Raw genomic sequence first — 20,332 nt, 5'->3', positions numbered from 1 at the left:
GGAGGGAGGGGCGACTGACGACACGGCTTACAGGGTTGGCTTCAGGGAGCTAAAATCAACAAAGGGTGTGCCTGTACATCAAGGAGTATTTCAGGCAGGACTGCACGGAGGGTTCCAATAAGAAATGGTGCACCAAAGTTATCGTTGTTATTGGAACAAGGAGGTTAGCCTGGCCTCTGATTGATACATGGCTAGATTAACCTCGCTGCGCCTTCTCTGTGACTGACTGCAGTGTGATCTAGACAGGGGAGGAGGAAAATCAGTACAAAACAAATCTGGTCTATTTCTTGTTCTGACCCACTCCATCTATCCTTTACATCTTTGGCTGGCAGCAGACAAAAAAGGCGCGAAATGATTGTCTGCCCTTGCTTTCACGGGGGGAGGGAGGGTGGGAACGGGGTCCTGACGATATGTACCCAGAACCACCCGCGACAATGTTTTAGCCCCATCAGGCATTGGGATATCAACCCAGAATTCCAATGGGCAGCGGAGACTGCGGGAACTGTGGGATAGCTACCCACAGTGCAACGCTCCGGAAGTCGACGCTTGCCTCGGTACTGTGGAAGCGCTCCGCCGAGTTAATGCACTTAATGCACTTAGAGCATTTTCTGTGGGGACACACACACTCGAATATATAAAACCGATTTCAAAAAAACCGACTTCTATAAATTCGACCTAATTTCGTAGTGTAGACATACCCTCAGTGGCTTCCTGCTGGAACTGCGCATTCCCCCTTTGGAGCGAAGTCTCTTCTGAACTTAATGCCGGAGCCACATCTCTGTTGTAGCTTCCTGACAAAAGTCAAACACACAGCTCCGCGACCCCTAGTGTCTGAAGCACTGGACTCCAATACAAAGGTTGGGAAATATCCTCCGAGCCAGAGTCACTGCAACAGAGCGCGGCAGTCAGCTCTAAACGCCGTTCTAGCTTCAAGAATCATAGTCTTCCTCCCTGTTTACATCTTCCGGTTAACAGCGCCACCTACTGCCTAAAGGCATAACTGCACAGATGAAGGACGGTGCACCAAATGTTTTTAGTCTACGTACAACTATAGCTACAAAAATGTTTCGATCGTTTATTTTGGTCATACAGTGACCAGTGTTCCTGGGTCCTGAACTACATTGACGTAGTTATCCATGTTCACATTTTCGTTGTTGTCAACAAGGATTCAGGCTCAACAATCCCTTTAGATGAATGACGAATATGCCATCTTTTTACTACTGGCCCAAATTCTTCAATGTAATAATCCACTGGCTTTATTCAACTATGATACAACTTGACATCTAGCAATTAGTTTACTCGCATTGTTCCGGTCTGCTTGTACAAATGTAGTAATCACACTGGGTCACACTGGGAAGGTGTGCTTCACATTCTTAAAGACAAGAGCATTTTTTAAAAACAAAACCTTAAATTCTGCACAACCTGACCGAGTCCCCAAAGAAACGCTGGTAGAGTGCGTCACCAAACACCATCTGAATTTGACTCCTCTGCCTTTCAGTGCCAGTTAGATACTCATTGTTGACTACTGTCTTGCTTTAAAAAGTTCTACAGAGTTTGTAACTCCCTCTTAGAAGCTTTAAAATATAATTTCTTTTCCTACAAAACACGACAGTCTCTATTAGGAAAATACTGTTTCTTCTATGTTTCTAATGAAATGGAACTAAATATGGCACCATTTGTTCATTGCCTTCCCGTGTATTGGTATCATCTTTGTCAACATAACTCTGAAGATAGGACTTGCTGTCTTATTTAATTTCTTATGATGAATAAATGAATGTGACTCACGATTTCAAAAACTTTTACATCACAAATACTTTTTAAAAAGCAGTTGATTTTGCTTGTTGTCAGAAAAATGAAGGCAAAACCTATTCAAAATGTGTACCATACACGGTCACCCCATTATTACACATTTAAAATAGATCAGACATGTGACCTAGAATATCTCAGAGTGGGGCTATTTAAATGCAGTCCAAAAAACATAGAAATATAACTGATTTACAGATTTTAGTATGGTTAAACAACTAAAGAAATCCAGGGCTTAAGGAGGGAAAGAGAATGATGGAAGTGAAAGTGACCGGTGCCAGTTTTCAACCAGTCAGCTTTCAAGGAGATGTGTTCCTCTTGCAGGAATTGATTCAAATCTCATCTGGTCTATACTATGAGGTTAGGTCGAATTTAGCCATGTTAGGTCGATTTTATAATGAATGCATCTACACAACCAACCCTGTTCCACCAACCTAAAGAGCTCTTAAAATTGACTGCTGTACTCCTCCCTCATGAGGGGGAGTGGCACTAAAATCGACCTTCCTGGGTCGATTTTGGAGTAGTGTACATGCAGTGCTGTGCAATTCGATGGTATTGGCCTCCGGGAGCTATCCCAGAGTGCTCCAATGTGATCGCTCTGGACAGCACTTTTGTCATATATATAAAGGAAAGGGTAACAACCTTCCTGTATACAATACTATAAAATCCCTCCTGGCCAGAGGCACAAAATCCTTTTACCTGTAAAGAGTTAAGAAGCTCAGGTAACCTGGCTGGCACCTGACCAAAAGGACCAATAAGGGGACAAGATACTTTCAACTCTGGGGGAGGGGGGGCGGACGCGAAGGTTTTGGTCTTTCTGTTCTATGTGCTTGCCGGACACAGATCAAGGAAGCAAGCAATCCAACTCCATTAGAATTAGTAAGTACTAGCAAGGGAATGCATTAGTTTATTTTTGTTCTGGGTTGTGTTTTTCTCTGTGCTGAGAGGAACATGTGTTCCTGGTTTTCTTTTTGTAATTTTAAAGTTTGGCCCAGAGGGAAATCCTCTGTGTTTTTTAATCTGATTGCCCTGTAAGATTATCTTCCATTCTAATTTTACAGAGGTGCTTCTTTTACCTTTTTTCTTTATAATAAAGTTCTGTTTCTTTTAGAGTCTGATTGGGGTTTTTTTTAGTGTCCTAAAAAGAACCCAAGGCTGGTCTGTGCTCATCTTGTTTATTCTCAAGTCTCCCTAGGAAAAGGGGTGTGGGGGGATATTAAAGGGGGAGTAGGAAAACTCCAAGTGGTCCTTTCCCTGAGTTTGTCTAAATCACTTGGTGGTGGCAGTGTTACCTAATCCAAGGTACAAGGGAGAATTTGTGCCTTGGGGAGTTTTTAACCTAAGGTGGTAGAAATAAGCTTAGGGGGTCTCTAATGCGGCTCCCCACATCTTTACCCTAGAGTTCAGAGTGGGGAGGGAACCCTGACAACTTTCAACTCTGTCGATGCACTAGCCAGGTACACAGGAAAAGCACTGGGAACTTTTGAATTTCATTTCCTGTTTGGTCAGTGTGGCAAGAACAGATGACCATGCAGTTCCAGAATCTCAAACGAGCTCCAGCATGGAGCAAACGGGAGACACTGGATCTGATTGCAATATGGGGAGAAGTATCTGTGCAGGCAGAACTCTGATCCAGCAGAAGAAATGCTGATATATATGCCAAAATTGCACAGGACATGGTGGAGAGAGGTTACACCAGGGACACACAGCAGGGCCATGTGAAAATTAAGGAGCTCAGGCAAGCCTACCAAAAGACAAACAAAGGAGGCAAATGGTTGCTCTTGGTCAGATCCCCAGGCATGCCGCTTCTATGCTCAGCTGCAAAACATTCTAGGGGACTACCCTACCAGTACCCCAAAACTCTCCGTGGACACCTGCAAGGTGGCTGCCTCACGCAACATGGATGAGGATTTTGAGGAGGAAGAGGAGGAGGAGAATGTGCAGCAGGCAAGTGGAGAATCCGTTCATCCCAGAAGCCAGGACCTTTTCCTCACCCTGGAGCCAATACCCTCCCAGGACCTATTGTTCCTGGATCCTGAAGGCGGAGAAGGCACCTCTGGTGAATGCACATTTGTATCAACACTACAGGGGTTAAAAGCAATTGTGTTTAATGTTTGATTTTCCCTGAACAATTGGGATGCATTCACGGCCAGTACAGCTAATGGAAAAGTCTATTAACATGTCTGGGGATGGAGTGGGAATCCTCCAGGGACATCTCCATGAAGCTCTCCTGGACGTATTCTGAAAACCTTTGCAGAAGGTTTCTGGGGAGGGCTGCCATATTTCATCCTTCATGGTAGGACACTTTACCACTCCAAGCCAGTAGCAAGTGGTCTGGAATCATTGCAGCACAAAGCATGGCAGCGAATGGTCCTGGGTTTTAGTCGCACTCATGCAACATTCAGTCTTTATCTTTCTGTGTCAGCCTCAGGAGAGTGATATCATTCATGGTCACCTGGTTGAAATAGGGGAAGTTTTGTAAGGGAACATTAATCCCCTCTGTTTGGTGATCCTCAACACATTAGACCCCGGGTATGCTGGGCTGTTTGCGCTTGGCTAAAAGGGATCATTCCAGAGACTAGGGAAGAGGGGAGGGGTGTGCTGCACATCCACCCCAAAACCGGAGCCTCTCCTTTTAAACGGCAAACACAAACAGCATTGGTTGCTATGGGAAAGGATGGCACTGCAGTTTGAAACCATTCCCACATGTTATGAATGCGGAAGAAGCCAACCCCACATACCCTTTGACTTACCATGGCTGCCTGCAAACTGAATTCTGTTGCCCAGCCGTGTGTGATGTGTCATCATACCAGCAGGTGCTCAATATAAAAGGCAAAATGCAACCTTGTACCTAAAACACATGTGCTGTCTGCTGTGAATTGCTTGATTCACTGTGAAAGAATCTCCCTTTTGTTCTCAGAAATGTATCTTCTTAAAAGTCTACTCTCCCCTTTTTCCCCCTGCAGCTGCAAATGCTTCTATGCTCCCTGCATCAATGCCATCCCTGAGGTTATCGCAAATTAGAAGACAAAAAAACACACTTGAGATTACATGTTTTCAGAGCCCATGCAGTCCTCTCACACTGATAGGGGACAGCTGAATGCATGAAGGCTGTCAGGGTTCCCTCCCCACTCTGAACTCTAGGGCAGTGCTACTCAAAATGGTGGTCAGTGGACCAGTGCTGGTCCGCGAGCCATCGGCTGCTGGTCTGCGCGCACATTGGAAAAAAATTGCTGGTCCCCCAAATCAGATAGCTTGAGAAGCACTGCTCTAGGGTACAGATGTGGGGACCCTCATGAAAGACCCCCTAAGCTTATTTCTACCCGCTTAGGGTAAAATTTCCCCAAGGCACAAACTCTTTGCCTTTGGAGAGTATGCTGCCACCACCAAGTGATTTAACAAAGAATCACGGAAAGGACCACTTGGAGTTCCTATTCCCCCAAAATATCCCTCCAAGCCCTTACATCCCCTTTCCTGGGGAGGCTTGAGAATAATATCCTAACCAATTGATTACAAAGTGATCACAGACCCGAACCCCTGGGTTTTAGGACAATAGAGAAATCAGTCAGGTTCTTAGAAGAAACAGAACTTTATTAGAAAGAAAAAAGGTAAAAGAAGCACCTCTGTAAAATTAGAATGGAATATAATCTCACAGGGCAATCAGATTTAAAACACAGAGGATTTCCCTCTGGGCAAAAACTTTAAAGTTACAAAAAGAAAACCAGGAATAAACCTTCCTCTCAGCACAGAGAAAATCACAAGCCAAAACAAAAGTAAACTAACACATTTCCTTGCTAGTACTTACTAATTCTAATGGAGCTGGATTGCTTGCTTTCTTGATCTCTCTCTGGTAAGCACACAGAACAGACAGACAAAAGCCTTCCCCCCCCTCACCCTGCACATTTGAAAGTATCTTGTCCCCTTATTGGTCCTTTTGGTCAGGTGCCAGCCAGGTTACCTGAGCTTCTTAACCCTTTACAGGTAAAAGGATATTGTGCCTCCGGCCAGGAGTGATTTTATAGTACTGTATACAGGAAGGTTGTTATTTTTCCCGTTATGTTTATGACAGAGGCATTTGGTGGCAGAGGCAGGAAAGCATACAGTGCACCCTGCCACTCAACTCCAGGGGATGGTCCAAGCAACAGAAGGCTGTCATTCAAACAGCTTTGATTTGTAGTGTGGCTACAATAAGCAATGTGACCTTGTCCTTTCCTCCTCCCACATCCCATCCCCTTTGTTCACCCGGGCTTCCTTTTACTAGTCAGCCTTGTCAGTGATCTCAAGGTTTTTTTAATAAATAAAGAATGGATTCAGAACAATAGGGACTTTATTTCCTGTGGCAGCTGTGGTCGAAGAGGGAGGGGGACTGGCTTACAGAGAAGTACATTCACCAAAGGGGGTGGCTTTGCATCAAAAGACAAACACACACAACTGTCACACCGTAGCCTGGTCAGTCATGAAACTGTTTTCAAAGCCTCTCTGATGCACAGTGCGCCTTGGTGTGCTCTTATAATTGCCTTGGTGTCTGGCTGTTCAAAATTGGCAGCCAGGCGATCTGCCTCAACCTCCCACCCCACCATAAATGTCTCCCCCTTATTCTCACAGATATTATGGAGCACACAGCAAACAGCAATAACAGTGGGAATATTGCTTTCGCTGAGGTCTCCCCTACTCAGCAAACTGCACCAGCACCCTTTTAAACGCCCAAAGGCACATTCTACCACCATTCTGCACTTGCTCAGCCTATAGTTGAACTGCTCCTTACTGCTGTCCAGGCTCCCTGTGTATGGCTTCATGAGCCATGGGACCAAGGGGTAGGCTGGGTCCCCAAGGATAACTATTGGCATAGAAGCTAGTGATGATAGCCCAGTGGAAGCTTGCAATGCTTGACTGCTACCAGTCAGTTGGGAATCAATTCGGAGTGAGCAAATCTACTGTGGGAGCTGCTGTGATTCACGTAGCCAGGGCGATCAATATCCTTCTGCTAAGAAGGGTAGCGACTCTGGGAAATGTGCAGGTCATAGTGGATGGCTTTACTGCAATGGGGTTCCCTAACTGTGGTGGGGCGAAAGAAGGAACACATATCCTTATCTTGGCACCAAACCACCTTGCCAAAGAGTACATAAACCGCAAGGGGTACTTCTCAATGGTGTTGCAAGCACTGGTGGATCACAAGGGCCATTTCACTGACGTCAGCGTGGGATGGCTGGGAAAGGTGCATGACGCTTGCATCTTTCGGAACTCTGGGCTGTTCAGAAAGCTGCAAGAAGGGACTTTCTTCCCAGACCAGAAAATTACCATTGCCAGGCCCAGAATCGGCATTCCACTGTATCAGCATGCCCTAATGCCGCCATGATATCCCAATTGCCACATCCTCTGCTTTCAGGACAGTCTGTGTCCATGTCCTCCTCATGTGTGTCCACAATCTTCCTCGTGCTGGCGGCTCCTAACTAGGCTCTGCACATACTGCAGGATAATGCGCGAGTTTTTTTGCAATGCTCACAAAAGCAATGTCCAGCTGAGTGGGCTCCATGCTTGCCATGCTATGGCATCTGCATGGATAACCCAGGAAAAAAGGTGAGAAATGATTGTTTGTGGTTGCTTTCAAGAAGGGAGGGAGGGAGGGGAGACTGATGACATGTACCCCAAACCATCCGCGACAATGTTTTTGCCCCATCAGGCATTGGGAGCTTAACCCAGAATTCCAGTGGGCAGTGGCAACTGTGGGATAGCTACCCACAGTGCACCACTCCGTGAGTCGATGCTAGCCACAATATTGAGGACGCACTCTGCTGACCTAATGCGCTTAGTGGGGACATGCACGATCGACTGTATAAAATCAGTTACTAACTTCTATAAAATCGACCTAATTTTATAGTGTAGACATGCCTATAGTCAGTAGAAACCTTTACACTTATTTCAAAGGACTTTAGATCAGGCCCTCAGACATCAAGAATGACAGCAATGAATCAGCCAGCCATCCAGATACTAGACAGTGCAAGTTAAGCGCAAGGAAACAGTTCTTCCTTGGTAATTATGTCTCTGGGTGGTTGGTATTCTGGCTGCTTACATTAAATTACCATTTCTAGGTACACTCTGGTTTTTGCTGTTAAATACCCTGAGTTGCTTTGCTTCTTGGCTTCTTTCATAGCTGTGATTAAAAAACTGGTGATATCTTCGTTAATAGCTTCTTTGGATAGCTTGGTTGGACAGCTAGTCTTGGTTCCTGTCTACTATTATCATTAACTCTGATTTGATTGCTTTTTCTTTTGTTTTGATCTCACTCCTCCTTCTCCTACAAAATGTATGTCTTGGGCATGGATACTTATTACTCCGCTTCAGTACTTTTTCAATGATCCCTCTCTGGGACACTTTCTCTTTTGCCTCATGTGTTTGACTGTATCTGGGACAACACCAAGTTAATAATTCACATTTTGGACCAGTCACTCATGTTCTGAATTATATGCCCCACCTTCACTGGTGTGGGAACTCCTTCTTCACTCTGAAAAACTCCATTTGTGCTCCATCCATGGACCTGATATTGTTTCCATTATCCATGACAAAATTCCCATTCACTAGAATATTGTTTGGCACAATAGCGTTAGTAATTTCTTTAGCGCCAGATTCTGTCATCTTTATTCCAAAGGACCTACTCCGAAGGTAGGTTACTACTCACTCTGAGTAACTTTCTTGCACTCTGGCCCCCACCTTTTGAGGACAACAATTATAAGACCTGACTGTGACCCATTTGCTTACTTGTGTGAGCAGTGTAATTACTTACAGGGGCAGTCACAACAGTCAGTGGAAGGACTACTGGGAGTAACTGCTCATTAGTGTAAGCAGGGAAGGGGAAATTTGGCCCACAAAGAATGCCGAGAAATGTCAGTTTGGCAGTGGAGATTCCTTCCTTTTTTCTTATACAACTGCAGAATTTTATTCCAAAATCTACTATTTACAAAACCAATTCTGTCAGAGACTTTTTTTAAATTACAACTTTTACTACACTTCTGGGACTATCCAAAAGCCAAATTTCCTGGGTTTGCAAGTAATCATTTATTTTAAAGTCACATCAATCTGGTACATCCCAGGCATGTTCTTAATGAAAACAAATTTCATGAAGCATCAGTAAACTCAAGTCCTCAAAGGAAATTTGCACACAGTGTGCATAAAACTTATAATATCCACTCTTTTTCCATAACCAGTGTAGCTTTGCAAACACTTACCTTTTTAATATGACCATTGTATACTTTGTATGTGATTAACCCTAGATCTCAATAAATACTGTGTAATACTAAAATACTCTGCATAAAAATGTGTAACATTCTTACTATGTAGGTGTCACATATCCACAGGATCAGGACTATGGCCCCAGCTTTGTAATAGTCTCTAGGAGGAACCCCTTCAGTGTGCCAGACTCCCTAGGGGTCTCACACTTCCTCCAAGTTATGCCATGCGGCTTCACCACCTCCTTAGACTGGATCTCTGGGCCTGCAGCACTCCTGCTTCGCAGCATGAGTGCCACTCAGTGAGACCCACTGAGACACATCTCTGATGGAGACTTGTCCACTCTTAGCTATGAATGCACCTCAACAAGCATTTGCAGTGACACTCATACAGCATTGTCAAAACGGCGGGTTTCTTAGTCAACTGGACACAGCATAGGAAGTCCTTAGGTTAGCATAGAGAAATGAAGATTAAAGCATAGTCCATTTTGGTTAGTGCAGCCAAGTGTAGTGAACCCCATTGTTTAAACTCTGTCTGTGTACCTACTCTAAGCCAATGGGAAAGAGCTCTCACATCAGCTTAATTACTCCACTCTGGTGAGCAGTGGTAGCAATGTCAGCAGGAAGGCAGACATAGCACTATCCACACCTGTGCTTAAGTTGTCATAAATTGTGTCATGAGGGGGAAGATGCCTAATTCACATCCCTGAGTGACAGTGACATAAATTATGTTGATTTATGATGTAGTGTCTGATCTCCTTGGTCAGACTCCAGGTGAGAACCTCCCTACTGCTTCTAGCAGCCAACACTTAACCCCCACCTCTCCAGTCCTTTGTTCCCAAGATGGGGGTATGAGGCTCAGGCAGAGGGGGAAGTCTATAGCTATCTGGGTCCTTGGTTGTTAGGTATCAACGTTGGGCAATTGGATTTGTCATTGTCTTCTCAGATGCTCCACTAATATTGGGATTAAGGCCCAGACATCTAGGCAACACCCATATCTATGTCTCTTTGCCTGCCCTAAGAGCAAACAGTCCTTCTCCCCCAAAACTAGGTAACAATGCAGCATATAGGGGAACCTGAGGCACAAACAGGCATCATAAAAATATTACCAAAAAATCCCACTTCATCACAGGAGGCAACTTTAGTGATCTCATATTTCTAGTTGGCCTGAAATTTGCTGCTAAAACAAGAATTAAGTAAATTAAGTTTTTCACTTTAAGAATTTAATTTAGTCTACAAATTGAATCCTCTAAATCTCAGGGGACAACAGAAGATTCTATTATACTTTTGCTACAAATACTTAGTATCGTCTCTATGGAAACATATTAAAATCACCTCACCTTTTTGTCTTCCTATAGCTAAACAATTACAGCCCCGAAAACCTTCATACACACCAAACTTTACTCAAGTATTTCACAAGTAGAACACGTTTCAGAACATACGTGTTGCCACACTTCACTAGATCCAAAGTCCATCTAGACCAGTATCCTCTCTCTGACAATGGTAAATACCAGATATTTTCAAATAAGGTATAAAAATTTAAGAATAGTTAGATGTGAGATAGCTCTTTTCTTGGTCTCCAATAGTTAGAGATTGGCTTAAACCCTGAAGCACAGCCCTTACTAACAGCTCACCCTATCTGCCATTATATCCTCCCTGCCCCCCATTCCTTCATGCAGCCTCCAGGCCACTTGTTGACCTTCATCAGCCGAGTCCCAGTCTGGCTGACTTCCCCACAGCTATGAGACCATTGACCAACCACAGGAAACTGGCCAGAGGCAGCAGCTGTCTTTGGAGCAGAACTGCAAGCTCCCCTTCTCTGACAATTTGGTTGTAACTATCCCCAACTTTTTGGCCCCTCTCTCCTCCATGGCCCCTGTGTTGCTGGCAGATCAGGTGCCAACTCAAGCCAAGGACCCGTGCCTCAGTGGAACACTGGTAATTACAGAGCTAGAACCAGTCTGGCTCATCCGTTTGTTAGTATTGTCAAAAAAGGTATTAGAATTATAAAAATGTGCTTAGTGTTTAGACTTTTTTGACTGCTTACACACTGCTGCATGCATTAATCTCGCTTATAACATCTGTATCCCATATCGTAAGGTAATATTTAAGCAGTTGTATTAGAAGCCCCTGTGACTGTGTGAATCACCGGACTGGAGAGAACAATCAATCTATCCCTACCCCTATGCAGAGAAGCCATGCAAGTGAATTCCTCCCACCGGCTGAGTTTGCAGCAAAGCGCAAGGCATGGGGGAGGAAATAAAAAGCCCTAACAAGGAAGAACTATATCTTTACGCTGCTTGGACTCTGAGGGGGCAAGGATGACGAAGCATAAGCAAAAGATCCCCAGTGCTTAGCCTGGGTTAGCTCTAAAGGACATACAGTAGAACCTCAAAGATACAAACACCAGAGTTACAGACTGACCAGCCAACTGGACACCATGTGAAATTGGAAGTAACCAATCAGGCAGCAGTGGAGACAAAAAAAGCAAATACTGTTCTGTGCCTGTATTGCATCTTAAAGGTAGGTACATCTGGGCTGCCTGTCTCCACACACGGGGCAGCCACTTACAGCAAGACGCTGGGGCTGCCGGCCCAAGGCAGCCATAGCCAGCAGAGTAGGAGCAGTGCTGGGGTCTGCACCGATTTCACCCCTCCCCACGGGGAGAGGCACACACTGTTCTTATTCTCACCCTCCCACAGCCAGGAGGGGGATGCGCTGTTTTCACACACACACACACCCAACTGGGACAAGCTTGCAAACTCATGCCAGCGCTGAGTAGGTAGCTCAGCTGCTGTTGAAGTCTGGTCTGGAGTGTCAGCTGATGGATCTGGAGCCTGAACAGTGGTTTGTTCAGAGTTATGAACATTTCAGAGTTACGGACAACGTCCATTCCAGAGGTGCCCGTAACACTGAGATTCTAATGTATATAGCTTGCTTATTCTAGAAGCTTCCATTACTTTTCAAAATTTAAGATTAAGACTCATCTGTGTGTATGTATGTTTACCTGCTATAACCTTTTAAATAACTCTCTTGTGTCCTTGTCCTGTATAATAAATGTTTAGATAATGTATTATAAGATTGGCTACAAATGTAGTCTTTGATATGAGACCTAAAGTGCAATTGACCTGGAGTCATAAGCTCCGACTCCGTGGGTGCTCTGCGGCTGGAGCACCCATGGGAAAAAAATGGTGGGTACAAACCGGCAGCCCCCCTATCAGCTTCCCCCTCCCCCAGTATCTCCCTGCCACCAGTGGGCCCCGCAGATCAGCGCCTCCCCCTCCCTCCCGCCCACCGTGATCAGCTGTTTCGCAGTGCACAGGAGGCTTTGGGGGGAGGAGCAGAGCAAGGACACTATGCCCTCGGGGGAGGAGTTTGGCGAGAAGAGGCAGGGTGAGGGTGAAGCTGGGGCAGGAAGAGGCGGGGTGGGGTGGGGCCTTGGGGGAAGGGGTGGAGTGGGGGCAGGGCCTGGGGCAGAGCCAGGCACGCCCAAGCACTTTGGAAAGTCAGAGCCTGTGCCTGGAGTAGATGACTGGTCCTTTGGGATTGGGCATAACCTGAATATTGCTGTGATCTTTGGGTATAAGGGACCATCTACCACAAAGGCAGGCTTATCTGGTCAGCAAGACAGATCGCAGTACCCAGAAGGACTGTCTGTGATGCCCTGGTAAGGCTGTTTTAGTGCCTGAGGAGACACTTGATAACTGATTAGTGAAATCTAAGTATAGAACTCACAACCAATTTGGGTTTTGTGTCCTGTTTTCTAACAGACTGCTCTGAGGTTGGTACCCATGCTCTTGAGCCACTGCAGGACAGCTTGACAGCCCATTGTTACTAACAGGGGCTAGATGCCCCTGGGAAAAGGAAGAGAAAAGATCTCAGTTACAAAGTTGTCAGAAACCTTGTGCTAGCAGCTCCTTCACTCTAAAGCAGTGGTTCTTAAACTGTGAGTCAGGACCGCAAAGTGGCTGAGGGGTCCCCATTTAATGGGGTCTCCAGGCCTGGTGTTAGACTGCTGGAGCCCAGGGCCAAAGCCAAAGCCAAAGCTCAAGCCTCACCACCTGAAGCCGAAGCCTGAGGGTTTCAGCCCTGTGTGTTGTGATTCAGGTTACAGGCCCCCCGCCTGGGGCAGAAGCCCTTGGGCCTCAGCTTTGGCCCCTCCTTTCCCCGCCTGGGGCAGTGGGGGTCGGGTGGGATCAGGCTTCAGTTCTCCCTCCTGGGGTTGTGCAGTAATTTTTATTGTCAGAAGGGGGTTGTGGTGCAATGATATCTGAGAACCCCTGGCCTAGAGGCAGGTGCTGCTGCTGACAAACGTCCTGTGGTTCTCCAGAGGAGGCTCTCTCTGGCACTCCACAGGTCCCTCGCCCAATTCCCTAATTTCAATGCCCAGCACAGACCCCAGTTCTAAGCCTTCTGCTCCATTTCTCCAGGTCCCTTACCCATTCTGAATTGGAATATTTTGTTCATTTAGTTTTTTAACATTAAAAAATAAATATCAACAAAAATATTGAATTGTAGAATGGGATAGGAAACTCGGAGAGATTGAGTGGGGTATGGGGGAAGCCAACGGGGCTAGTGACGGGGAGGGGTGCTCAGAGAAACCCTAAGACCAAGCCCTCCGCCCACCATGTCACAAAAAGCTTTGCTCTCCCCATGCCTTCTACCAACTCGCTGTCCTCCCGTACTGGTAACTCACTGTTCTGTGTCTCCATATTCCCCTGACCAACACCTCCTTCCCCACCAACTAATCCCTGCTGTATTGCTTCACGTATTCCAAGTCTCTCTCTCCAAACCCCACATTGTCCCTGACCTTTCCTGGCCCAGGGCCAACACATGCATAATATTTAAAACATAATAAAGGAATTTTCATCAAAAAGTCCTCCTTGATTTCAAGCTGATCTCATGTACAAATAACACATTACAAACGTTCACATTACAGGTATTCCCATTAGTAAGAGATTTTAATTTTCCTGAGGTCAGAGCTAAGGTTTTGTGTAAAAAGAAAAGGAGTACTAGTGGCACCTTAGAAAATAGCCATTTTATTTGAGCATAAGCTTTCATGAGCTACAGCTCACTTCATCAGATGCATGAAGGTTTTGTGTGTAAGTGTGACTGAGAAATTGGATATGTGTGTTATGAGTGGTTCTAAGCTACAACTGAAAGTGACTTTGTAGTAGAGCTGCGGGGGTTATGAATATGTTTGGGCATGAAGACGCTTGAGACCATGCAGTTGCTGTGGATGTATCGATAGTCTAAACTGGTGATTCCCCTGATTTTTTTGCAGTTAATGGTTTGATAGGAACTATACTTGAACATCCTTAAGTCAAAATAGTCATTTTGTGAAGGACAACAGTTAAGTCTGGGTGTGATAAATGAAGGGGAGGGTACCTCCCTTTTATGAACCCAGCCAGCCAGTTAGCTGTAAAATCCCTCTTAGTAGCTGTTCTCTACTTGCTTTACCTGTAAAGGATTAAAAGTCACTGCTTGCATAGGTAAAAGGAAATGAGTGGACATCTGGCCAAAAGAGCCAGTGGGAAGGCTAGAACTTTTTAAAATTGAAACAAGACTCCTCTTTTGTCTGTTCTCCTGGAGAGAAGGGACAGAGACTATGCTGTAAAAAGCTTGGTGCCAGATATAAAAAATCATCAGAATCATACCTAAAAACTACTCAGTTACAACCCCAGATATGTAAGTAGATCAGGAAATGTCTAGAAAGACTAAATTAGGTTTATCCCTTTTATTTTTTTATGGCTTGTGGACTCCTCTGTGCTAAACCCAAATGCTTTTGTTTTGCTTGTAACCTTTAAGCTGGACCTCAAGAAGGTTATTCTTGATGTTTAATTATTGTAAGTGGGTTTTTTAAGTCTAGCAATAGCCTGAGTTTCAAATGTATTTCTTTCTTTTTGTTTTTAATAAAAATTATCTTTTTTTAATAAGAGGATTGGATTTTGTGTCCTAAGAGGTTTGTGCACATGTTGTTTAATTAGCTGGTGGCAACAGCTGATTTCCTTTATTTTCTTTCTCAGCATTTTCCTGCGGGGGTGGTGAAAGGGCTTGAGGGTACCCCACAGGAAAGAATTCCCAAGTGCGCCTTCCTGCGTTCTCGAAGGGGTTTTTGCTCTTGGGTGGTGAGCATCTACCCATCCAAGGTCAGAGAAAAGATGTAACCTTGGGAGTTTAATACAAGCCTGGAGTGTCCAATATTAATTTTTAGAATCCTTGCAGGCCCCCACTTCTGCACTCAAAGTGCCAGAGTTGGGAATCAGGCTTGACTCTGGGCTTAAACTACTCTCAGTTTAAATGATAACCCATAAGAACATAAGAAAGGCCATAATGGGTCAGACCAAAGGTCCATCCAGCCCTGTATCCGGTCTATTGACAGTGGTCAATGTCAGGTGCTCCAGAGGGAGTGAACCTAACAGGTAATGATCTAGTGATCTCTCTTCTGCCACCATCTCCACCCTCTGACAAACAGAGGCTAGGGACACCATTCCTTACCCATCCTGGCTAATAGCCATTAAGGGACTTAACCTCCATGAATTTATCCAGTTCTCTTTTAAACCCTGTTATAGTCCTAGCCTTCACAACTTCCTCAGGCAAGGAGTTTCACAGGTCAACTGTCCGCGGAATGAAGAAGAAATTCCTTTTATTTGTTTTAAACCTGCTACCCATTAATTTAATTTGGTGGCCCCTAGTTCTTATATTATGGGAACAAGTAAATAACTTTTCCTTATTCACTTTCTCCACACCACTCATGATTTTATATACCTCTATAATATCCCCCCTTAGTCTCCTCTTTTCCAAGCTGAAAAGTTCTAGCCTCCTTAATCTCTCCTCATATGGGACCCGTTCCAAATCCCTAATCATTTTAGTTACCCTTTTCTAATGCCAGTATATCTTTTTTGAGATGAGGGGACCACATCTGTATGCAGTATTCAAGATGTGAGCGTACCATAGATTTATATAAGGGCAATAAGATATTCTCCGTCTTATTCTCTATCCCTTTTTTAATGATCCTTACATCCCGTTTGCTTTTTTGACTGCCGCTGCACACTGCGTGGACGTCTTCAGAGAACTATCCATGATGACTCCAAGATCTTTCTCCTGATTAGTTGTAGCTAAATTAGCCCCCACCATATTGTATGTATAGTTGGGGTTATTTTTTTCCAGTGTGCATTACTTTACATTTATTCACATTAAATTTCATTTGCCATTTTGTTTCCCAATCAGTTTTGTGAGATCTTTTTGAAGTTCTTCACAGTCTGCTTTGGTCTTAACTATCTTGAGCAGTTTAGTATCATCTGCAAACTTTGCCATCTCACTGTTTACTTCTTTCTCCAGATCATTTATGAATAAGTTGAATAGGAATGGTCCTAGGACTGACCCTTGCGGAACACCACTAGTTAACCCCTCTCCATTCATCAAGTATTGATACTTCCAACTGTGTTCACAAATTTCAGCAATTTAACCACCCCCGAAAGAGCATTTACATTCTACCAATGAAACATGCAATCACATTTGTTAAATCATGGAATCACAAATAGCATATAGGTATCCTCATTTTTCATCAAAAAATATGAATCCAACTCCTGACATAGAAACAATAATAGATTTGACTATTACATATTAAACAGCTGAAATTAAGGATCATGTCCATTGTAGCAAAATTCATTGGGTGAGTCATGCTTGGTTTAATTCCCTTTATCTTCTACCAGGAATAAATTTAGTCCATTGACTTACTAGAACTCTGCCTATTCTGATGAATTAAAGAAATGCATAAGAACATATTCAAATGGGAAATAACTGAATAAGCGTTCCTTATAGATCAGGACTGACTCCAATGACTCACCATTCCCAATGCGTTTGGTGTAAATACTTGCCCCTTCCCTGCCTCTCCATTCTCCCAGGACTGAGGAAAGTTGGGGCTGAAAACCATCAGGTCATTCTTGGCGGTGCCTTCCCCGACACACAGGTTACGGCTCTGGCGCTGCGAATAAGACCAACTCCCCACTTCGCTCGAGCACACCACGGTGGCTTTCCCAGGACCGCACATCACCACCGGACCCGGGTGGCATCTCAGGCCAACGTACACGACAATCACCAGCACAAACAGCCCGGACAACGAGCAAATGGCGATCATTAAAGACACGTTCATGTCGACCAAGGGCCCTTCGCTCCCGACCCTTTGCCTCGAGTCCCATTTCACAGCCTGCGGACTCTCCACCAGGGACAGGCTGACCGTGGCTGTCGCTGACAGCGCCGGCTCCCCATGGTCCTTCACCAGGATCACGAGTCTCTGGCTGGGGCCGTCCGCCTCCTCCAAGGCCCGCGTGGTGCTGATCTCCCCGCTGTACACACCCACCCGGAAAGGCCCCGCAGCCCCGGCCTCCTGCACTTCGTAGCGAAGCCACGCGTTGTAGCCGGAATCCGCATCCACCGCTCGGACCTTGCCCACCACGTGCCCTGCGCCGGCCGACAGCGGAACCAGCTCGGGCCCTGGCGACCCGCGGCCGGAGCCAGGCGGGGACACTGCCGGCGCGTTGTCATTTTCATCCAGGACGAAGAGCTGCACAGTCACGTTCCCGCACAAGGAGGGGAACCCGGCGTCCCTCGCGCTCACCTGGAACTGCAGCACTTGCAGCTCCTCGTAGTCAAAGGGCTGCAGCCCATAGATGTGCCCGCTCTCCGAGTGCACCGAGATGTAGCTCGACACGGGCTGCTGCTCTCCCACACTGCGCTCCACCACCGAGTAGCTCACAAAGGCGTTTTCCCGCACGTCCGGGTCCGACGCCGACACGCTCAAGAGATGGGCCCCGGGACGGTTGTTTTCCTTCACAAACACCGTGTACACGGGCTGAGGGAAAGCAGGGGCGTTATCGTTCACATCCGCGATCGGCACCAAAATGCTGCTGCTGGCCGAGAGAGACGGGGCCCCTTCGTCTCTGGCTGTCACCAGGATCTTATATTCAGACACTCGCTCCCGATCCACGGCCTCCGCCAGCACCAGCGAGTGATAATTCTTAAAGGTGGAGACGAGCTGAAAGGGCAGGTCCGGGGGGATGGAGCAGGTGACTTTGCCGTTGTCTCCCGAGTCCCGGTCGGAGACGCTAATAAGAGCCACCACTGTCCCCGGGGGAGCGTCCTCCGGCAACGGCAGGGAAAGGGAAGTCACGGCCAGCTCAGGGGTGTTATCGTTCAAGTCTAAAACTTCCACCAAAATAGTGCATTGTCCGACCATTGGAGGATTACCTCTATCCGTAGCCTGAACCCGAACTTCATATAAATTAGTGTCTTCGAAGTCCAATAGTCCGTTGACTCTGATCTCTCCTGTGTCTGGAAGTAGGCTAAACACGGCACTTCCGCTGTGTGTCGCACTGCCGCGTATCGAATACATAATATCTTTATTAATTCCATCATCCAAATCTGTGGCGTTGAGTTTGATGACTAATGTCCCATTAGCTGCATTTTCGAACAATCGAATCTTGTAAACGGACTGATTAAATACAGGCGCATTGTCGTTCACGTCCAGCACTGTGATCACCAGCTGAACTGTGCCCGTCAGCTCCGGTTTGCCCCCATCAGTCGAGATGAGTAATAAACGATGCATAGCGGTTTCCTCTCTGTCCAGTGGTTTCTTTACTACAAGTGCTAAAAACTCACGGCCTTCCTCGTTCTTTTGCAAGTCTAGAGTGAAATGTTCACTTGAGCTGAGTTTATAGGTTAGCTGAGAGTTTGTGCCAATATCTGCGTCAAACGCGCCCTCTAGTGGGAAGCGTGAGTCCGGAGGTCTCGATTCTGAGATACGCAGTTCTTCATTTACGGGGAACACAGGAGCATTGTCATTTATATCCTGTATCTCCACTTCCACGTGAAATATCCTCAGGGGTTTGTCCACTATCACCTCCAGGTCAATGGCGCATAGGGGGCTCTGGCCGCACACCTCTTCCCTGTCTACTGGCGACTTAACAAACAAAACGCCGCTCTGCAAATTTACCTCAAAATAGTCTCCCCTGCCTTTGGAGACCATCCGGAACATCCGAGGCACCAGCTCCGACACCTCCAGCCCCAGGTCCTGGGCCAGGCGACCCACAAAGGTGCCGTGTTTGGATTCCTCCGGCAGGGAATAACGGACCTGGCCGCTGCCCACCTCCCAGGCCGTGTGTAGCAGAACCAGCCGCAGCAGCTGCCCGGTTCCCAGGGAGTCTCGCCGGAGAACAGCCATCGCGGACACTGGGCGGTTCTGGTTTATAAATCAGTGACTTGAAACTCCTGATTCCCTATGAATATCCTGATGCGGGATCTCTGAAATTAATTTCGTTTAAATCCAATGCTGTCACATCCGGGAGCCGGCCTGACGCGCTGACAGGCAGGATTTTCAGTGCTTCTGAGGGAGGAGCTGTATGTTTCTTTCCTGTTAAAAAGCCTTTTTAGGCGACAGCGACACCTTGTGTCTGAGACCTTTCCATGCTTTAAATATATAGATTAATATAACAATGTACATAATCCTTACAGTTTTCTGAAGTTCTTTTTCTTTACAACCTATCCGAAAGATACTATTAGTTCTACGTCTTAACGTACTTTGTTTGGAAATAATTAATTGGTATAATATGGAGATATCCTGATCTTCTCTCTGTAGCCGAAGGAGCAAAATAAATATGTGATACCTTAACCTTGGAAAATTGTCTTAATGTTTAAAACACAGACGTCTGGTCTAACATTACACGTTTTTATTAGTGTGCTACAGGGGAGAGTCAAGCATATGATAATATTTTCCTATAGCCAAATAATATTATGAAACACAGTAAAGATTTTAGGCCAAAATAGTTATCTGTGGTAAGCTATTGTTGCCTTTAAATCTTTGAATAACATTTCAGAACCTGATTCTTTACTTTTAAAACAGTGTCATAATATCTCTTTCTAGTGACCTATAAGTTGATATACTTTATATCTCTACATGTCTACAGAGACACTGTGTACCTATATATACAATCAATCAATCAATAAACACATGTGGAAAGACCTTTAAGGGTAGTGAAACACTCATAATGCAAGCAACCTGGATTTGGTTTTTGGTTATTTGATGTGTTGTGAATGAAGCAATTGTTCAATATTTATTTTTATCCTCAGAGTTCATTGACCATCCTGTGCAAGGAAGGAGACAGACACTTTCTGAACCTCTGCCTCATAGGTTTCACAACCCTGCCTCTTTCTCCATCCACCTTGCACAAAGAAGGAGACAGAGGCCTGAAGAAAAACATTATGTTATAATGTAACCAAAAAATATATTATAATGGTTACACACATGG

General features: G+C 45.5%; 3 protein-coding genes across 10 annotated transcripts in view; all 3 read right to left on the bottom strand.

Moving 5' to 3' along the window:
• LOC140915801 (protocadherin alpha-5-like) overlaps nucleotides 1-19,381 on the bottom strand; it is a 43,894-nt gene extending 24,513 nt beyond the window's left edge. The window contains exon 1 of the mRNA XM_073356111.1: nucleotides 19,021-19,381. Within this exon, the coding sequence (XP_073212212.1) occupies nucleotides 19,021-19,248 (228 nt within the window). The 5' untranslated portion in view covers nucleotides 19,249-19,381. The remainder of the gene's footprint in view (nucleotides 1-19,020) is intronic.
• LOC140915797 (protocadherin alpha-C2-like) overlaps nucleotides 1-20,332 on the bottom strand; it is a 323,023-nt gene that overhangs the window by 171,906 nt on the left and 130,785 nt on the right. The window lies entirely within an intron of this gene.
• Nucleotides 1-20,332, bottom strand: part of LOC140915800 (protocadherin alpha-8-like) — a 131,165-nt gene that overhangs the window by 91,996 nt on the left and 18,837 nt on the right. The gene's annotated exons all lie outside the window — the stretch shown is intronic.

This window comes from Lepidochelys kempii, chromosome 8 (assembly GCF_965140265.1).
Source record: "Lepidochelys kempii isolate rLepKem1 chromosome 8, rLepKem1.hap2, whole genome shotgun sequence".
Lineage (NCBI taxonomy): Eukaryota > Metazoa > Chordata > Testudines > Cheloniidae > Lepidochelys > Lepidochelys kempii.
The sequence above is the reverse complement of the archived record's forward strand: the minus strand, read 5'-3'. Positions and strand labels throughout refer to the sequence as shown.